This window comes from Octopus bimaculoides, chromosome 7 (genome assembly GCF_001194135.2).
Source record: "Octopus bimaculoides isolate UCB-OBI-ISO-001 chromosome 7, ASM119413v2, whole genome shotgun sequence".
Lineage (NCBI taxonomy): Eukaryota > Metazoa > Mollusca > Cephalopoda > Octopoda > Octopodidae > Octopus > Octopus bimaculoides.
In genome coordinates this window covers 11,576,332-11,583,496 of record NC_068987.1, presented here as the reverse complement: position 1 = coordinate 11,583,496, position 7,165 = coordinate 11,576,332, and the positions used below count along the sequence as shown (strand labels likewise).

Genomic DNA, 7,165 nt, shown 5'->3' with positions numbered 1-7,165 from the left:
TTATAGGGACTTCTATGTACTCGACTGGTACTTTGTTCAAAAGCATATGTAAATTGAGTTCTAACATCTGGTTATTAGTATCCCAATGCCTAAGCGAAAAGCATTGCTGTGTGATAAGAAGCTTGCTTCCCAACCACATGGTTCCAGGTTCAGTCCCACTGCATGGCACCTTGGGCAAGTGTCTTCTACTACTTGGGCCGACTAAAGCCTTGTGAGTGGATTTGGCAGACGGAAACTGAAAGAAGCTGGTCGTATATATATATATATATGACACGTAAAAGCACCCACTACACTCTCTGAGTGGTTGGCGTTAGGAAGGGCATCCAGCTGTAGAAACTCTGCCAAATCAGACTGGAGCCTGGTGTTGCCATCCGGTTTCACCAGTCCTCAGTCAAATCGTCCAACCCATGCTAGCATGGAAAGCGGACGTTAAACGATGATGATGATGATGATGATGATATATATATTATGTATGTATGTATGTATGTATGTATTTCTGTGTTTGTGTTTGTCCCCACCCCAACCATTGCTTGACAACCGATGGTGTGTTTATGTCCCAGTAACTTATCAGTTCAGCAAAAGAGACTGATAGAATAAGTACTAGGCTTACAAAGAATAAGTCCTGGGGGTCAATCTGTTTGACTAAAGGCAGTGCTCAAGCATGGCCACAATCTTATGACGGAAACAAGAAACAGATAAAAGATTAATAAAGAAAACAAAAAGAAATCAGTCAACAAAATATAAAAAAAAAAGTTGTTTTATCTTCAGTGCATCATTCACACTTTATTTTGAAATACAATCCATATTTGTGAGTCCATTCAAGCATACATATTTCTGTTTTAAAAAAAAGGAAAAGCTTTCGCATTTATAGGATCAAACACCAAAAAATATTGCAAGACATTCCATTAATTTTATTTAATTCTATAAATAAGCCAAAAGAAAAAAAAATGGGTAAGATGTACAAAATGTTAGTTAAATAGCACCTCCCAAGAAATTATTCTCTCAAAATATGTGAAATTAAAAAAAAAATTTTTTCTGAACTAAATAATCAAAATAGACAATTTATATGCGGATTATAGCTATTAATTTAGTGTCAAAGAAAATGTGTGCATTTGTGTTGCCAATTAAATCTTGTTAACAAAAAATGCAGCACAACATTACTGCTATTCTTTTATGAATAACAACGGTAATTTGTATCAATACTTCTATAGAATACACAAGATTTTTGAGTGTATTGAATTCAGTTCAACTTCATGATGAAAAATGCAAAGTCAGTAGACTCTTAGACAGACCTCATGAAATATTGAATAATCAAATAAAATATTTAATTTATAACTGTTAGTTTGACAAAATATATTTTGTTTCACCTGAGTCACAGGCAAAACAAAATATATTTTCTCAGACTATTAATTATAGATTAGATATTTTATTCACTCTCAGGATTATTTTATTGAGTTCTTTATTCTTTTGAACTTGTCGCCACCAGGATTAATCAAACAGTCAATATAAACATACCATATGAAACAAAAGAGAAGAGATTTTAGAAAGCAATGTGTGAAAAGATTTATATATAGATCTTATAATACCTTGTTTTCTAAATTGGATAAGGAGAGGCTATACAAATATTAGAATACTCATAACACTTTAAACCTATAGGTTAAACTTGAATATATGGGAATTAGAAGAACTGAACAGGGGCCATGTTGATCTTTTCTAGCATTCTAGTTCTAGTATAAGTATTGCCAAAGCAATACTATTCATTTACTTGTTTCAGTCATTTGACTGTGGCCATGCTGGAGCACTGCCTTTAGTCAAACAAATCGACCCCAGGACTTTTGCAATTAAGCCATCCTTGACATCAAGACAACTGGATCAACAACCTGAAGGAGAAAAATGCCCTGCATAGATCCAGGTCCAATCTACGCCAAATGACAAGAGACCACAACTGTGTTGTTTGTAAAATAGGTCTGCAAATCCTGGGTCCGTCTGGATTCTGGCATCAAACTACACAGCAAAATGTCCAACTAAGAATTTTGTGCCACTGAGTTTTGTGGAACCCTTGTTCGTTGAAGCGGTGAAAAGAAATCCAAGAACAACACCAACAACTGAAAATGCAGCAGACATTCATAAACTGCTTAATGACTTTTAAATACTAATTAAAGCTATCAGAACACTTTAAAATTTTAAATAAAAATAAACTTTAACCCCAGAACTTTGATATAGTTTAAAATTGAATTTCTTTTAGTTGTAATTTTATTTATATATGCAGCTAACACTTTCAATATTTTGGTTAAACTATTTATAATCAATATACCACAGATATATTCAATATCCAATGCCGGTAACTAACATCAAGGTTTGTTTAATAATAATAACAGTGAAAATTGAACCAAGATGGCAGATGAAGAGCTGTACCAAGCATTTTTCTATTTGTCATTGTATTGCCATAACTGTTTTTAACTTAATATAGCCTGCTATCTCTTTTAACATGTTTAACAGACCAGCTGAACAATGTTTAATATGTTTTGTCATGGAAATATGTAAACAGGTCATAAAATTTATAAATAATCATGGTTGTTAAAAACGAGTAATAATCCTTTCTACTAATAGGCACAAGGCCTGAAATTTTGGGGAAGGGGGCCAACCATTCAGATCGACTGGTACTTAATTTATCGACCCTGAAAGGATGAAAGGCAAAATCAACCTTGGCAGAATTTCAACTCAGAACGTAAAGACAGACAAAATACTGCTAAGCATTTTGTCCAACATGCTAATGATTCTGCCAGCTCACTGCCTTCAAAAGAAGGAAAAAAAGAGTAGTAACAATACATATGGATAGCTGACAGTGTTTGATTGTTGTAAAAGGCAGATATGGAAAAAATTCCAGTGCTTCAATGAGTTTGTTGAAATTGATAAAATTAAAACAAAAAAAAAAAAGGCAACTGACAATAACTATTATTTTTTTCTCAAAATAATTAATTAGCTAAACCATATGTTTCCTGTGAAATGGAAGCTTGTAATAAAATGAGAAACATAAAAAGGATCTATGTTAAGTATGAATTTAGAGAGAGAGAGTCTTAAGCTAAATGAAAGAAAGTTATTAAAATAGTCTTCAAACTTAAAAAGCAAACAAGTTATAAAAATCATAAAATTACAATTAAGAAAATATGTATATATGTATGTATAAACTTGATCATACAAACAGGATAAATAGAACTCAAAACATAAGTGTATATATATATATATATATATATATTATTATATTTTCAATTGGCAAAATTTACAAAGTGACTTTTGGCCCTTGAGTCTGTATGTAGACTCTGCCAATTAAAAATAGCATACATACATACACACACACAGATAGATACATACATACATACATTACATTATACATACATTACATTACATTATACATACATACATATACCTTTAATTGGTTGAAAAATACAATAAGAAAATTGTGCAGTTTAAGAAGCAGATACCATTATAGAAATCATATACAACCTTGAGATATTTAATCATTAAAATTTAAAAAATAAGAAATACAGGAAGAAAATCACATTTTCTATAATGAATAACCATAATCTCTTTGAAATGCTCTGTGTTTCTTTCAATTACTTTAAATATAACAAAGAATTTAGTAAAATAACTTAGTTATCATTCAGCTAGTGTTAGGAACATAAGGTTTGGTGGAAGATTTTAATTCAAATCTTATGTAAAAAAGACATTTGTACTCAGAGCCAGAGGTGATTTCAGCCGGGTTGGTAACGAAAGGGTTAAATGTCTTTTTTTTTTTTAGCTCAGGTCTCCTAAATCCAAATGTCACACAAAAAAGAGTAAAATAACTAATTTGTATGCTATGAAGGGAAGAAAGTGTATCTAAAATGCAAAGTAGAATGTTCTTGTTAGTACTGAATCACACATCCATACCCAAAAGTACACACACAGACCAAGGACATACACATACATATACAGACATTATTCATTTCAGCCTTTAGCTGACTGAAAGCATAAATGTAGAGATCCTTAACATTTATCAGAATTGCTTGTGTGACATGATCCTCAACCGTCTTGGTTCATTCAATTCTAGAAGAAATTAAATAAACAGATCAACAACAGAACAACACAATACATGAGACATTGAAGGGTTGGCTCATTTTAACAATTTATTGTTGCCCTCTGTACTGTATAAATAATGTACACGAGTAAATAATCATCATTACATCCAGGGTGATGCAGCCATTAAGAGCTGCTGACATCTTGCATCTGCAAGAATTGTTGGGTAATAGCATAGTCTACAAGGCGCCACTCAGCAGTTGGTGTGAACTGGAGCAATGTGAAATGAAGAGACTTGCCCAAATACGCAATGCACGGCCTGGTCTAGGAATTGAACCCACATCCTTACTAATGGGAGTTTAATAGCCTAACCATTAGGCCACATGCATTCACACATACACTACACAAGTGGAAAGACAAGAGTTAACTGCTGTTGTATAACAGATAATGTAAATAACATAATTCATTTGCTCATAATTCAAATTTCTAAAGTGCTTAATAATTTTCAAAATTAGAGAAGAGAATAATTATATACATTTTTTTTTATTATTATTATTATTTCAGAATTTATAAATATTATTGAGGTTTGTTTGAATAAAATATTTTGAAATAACCAAATAATCTCTATTTTGTTTTAATCATTTCAGTGAAGATCAGCAATTGAAATGAGAATATGAACTTGATAAGGTTACTATAATCAAACCAAATTGCACACACAAAAAAAAGGGGACTTTATACATAGTAAAAAGGGATTTTAAATCAGGAGTATAGTTTGCTAAACACTAACCTAAATACATACATGAGTAAATGAAAGTCTGTAGTTAAGTGACAACAAAATTAAAGCCAAGGCAGTATCCAATTTTAAATGGTGGATTTCTTATAACTTAACTCTTCGGCTCTTAAACTAGCCATATCTGGTCCATAATATTCAATTGGCTTTATGTTTAAACCAGCCAGATCCAGCCTCTTACACCTACCCTACAATATCAGTCTAAAAATTAATAATCACATCATTGGAGTCTCAAAGCTATGAGATAATGCAGGATTAATTCAAAACAATGTGAATAGATACAAGTACTACAATTGAAAGAGTAAACTGAATTCTAAAGGGTTAATGTGTGAAACAGAAATAGTTTTGGTGTGCTTAACCCTTCAGCATTCAGACTTCTCTGTCAAATGTAATGCCTTTTTTTTTTTATTCACATTGCTTTGAATTAATCATGCATTGTCACATAACTTTGAGATTTCAGTAATGTGATTGTTTATTTTTAGAATGACCTTGTAGGTTAGATGTGAGAGGCCAGATATGGCCAGGTTGAACACAAAATAGGTAGAATATTTGGGTCTGGATATGGCTGGTTTTAAATGCTAAAGGTTTAAGCTTACTGGTGTATCTAAGACTATCATTATGGTTCTAAGACAATCCCTTAGGACTACATTCCGAACATAAATAAAAAAAAAAAAAATTACTGCCTTGAACTTCAATAGAAAACAAACATGAAAACAAATAAACTAAAGCTGTGCTTTGAGATTTCCAATGTTAACAAATAGTCAAATTGTTTAACTAAATAGTTTAAATGCTTTGAACATTTTTACATGAACACCAAACATGAATATCTTAAACATCAAATGAGAGAGATCTTGAAAGACAGACATAATGGGAAAATGCTATGAGGAGAAAACCCTAATGTTTTTAAACCTTTAATTAAAGAGTTTTTGATTAAAGCAATGAAAGAATTGCTGATGACCGGATAATAACATATACTGGAAAGTATATGGGACAGGGACAAATCTCTTGAAGAAAACATTTAGGTTTTTTTGTTTTTTGGTGGGTGTTTGGGGGGTGTTTTAAATATGTTGCCCAAATGTTTCTTGTGATGCATAGAGAACATAAAGGAAGCCATCATCATCTTTTTCTCGTTCATAAACCTCCGATATAGGGGTTGTATTGCTGATCATGCTTCTGTCATTGACCAACAAGTAGAAGGCCTGGCCAGGATGCAGCTGAAGTCGAAACCTGAAGCAAAGGAGAAATATATTTCAGCAAAGCAAAAAAACAAATACAATAACAGAAAAGAATGTATTTGCAAGATGAGGGGAATTTATATACTCGTTTTTATAAATGTGCATATGAATAGCACATAGCTTTCTTTTGGCACTCCGTCGCTTACGACACACACACATATATACATTTATATATACATATATATACATATATGATGGGCTTCTTTCAGCTTCCATCAACTAACTCTACTTGCAAGACTTTGGTCAGTCTATAGAAGACACCCAAGGTTCCACATAGTGGGACTGAACCTGGTACTACATGATTGGGAAGCTTGCTTCTTAACCACACATCCATGCCAACAACTGTGAATCATACAATGCTTCTCCACTGTCCCTACCAGTGGTGTAATATAATACAACAAACCTCCAGCCAGCTGAGGAGCCTTTTAACAACTCAAAGTGGTTTTACTGGTGGTGTAGAAAGAGAGCAAGAATGGAGGATCACAGGCCCCCAATGAAATGTTAGACATCATTGAATTATTGGGCCATTTATGTTGATAACAGACAAATAATAGAGAAGGAAAAAAAATATTATAGTGTGTTACCTGATAATTTTAACAAGTTCACTCATGTTAACATTATCTGGAACCAAGAATTTGATTTTGTCCAATAATGGTAAATTTTTCTCATGCTGATATCTCTCAATGATAATCTGGTGAAAAATAAAAAAAGAAAATAATTGATCATTTATCAACCCCAGATACATTGTCATCATCATCACCACCACCATTATTATCATCATAATCAGCACTGCTACCATCATCGTTGTCACCACCACCATCGTCGTCATCATCATCCTCACAACCACTGTCGTCATCATCCCCACCATCACCATCATTATCATCAGGTTTTAACGTCCACTTTTCCAAGCTTGCATGGGTCAGGTGGAATTTGTTGAGGCACATTTTGTACAGCCCAATGCTCTTCCTATCACCAACCCTCACCTGTTTCCAATCAGAGTGGATGGGTAGATAGACAACCAATTCCTTGAGTTTGAATTTTATTTTGTGAATGGAAACTGATTGGAAGCCCCCAAATCAATATA

The 7,165-nt window shown here is 32.9% G+C and overlaps 1 protein-coding gene across 1 annotated transcript in view; it reads right to left on the bottom strand.

Moving 5' to 3' along the window:
• Positions 1-741: 741 nt before the first annotated feature.
• Positions 742-7,165, bottom strand: part of LOC106882390 (microtubule-associated proteins 1A/1B light chain 3A) — a 17,144-nt gene continuing 10,720 nt past the window's right edge. The window contains exons 3-4 of the mRNA XM_014933052.2: positions 6,666-6,772; positions 742-6,073 (exon numbers count right to left, since the gene is read on the bottom strand). Coding sequence (XP_014788538.1) covers positions 5,905-6,073; positions 6,666-6,772 — 276 coding nt within the window. The 3' untranslated portion in view covers positions 742-5,904. The remainder of the gene's footprint in view (positions 6,074-6,665; positions 6,773-7,165) is intronic.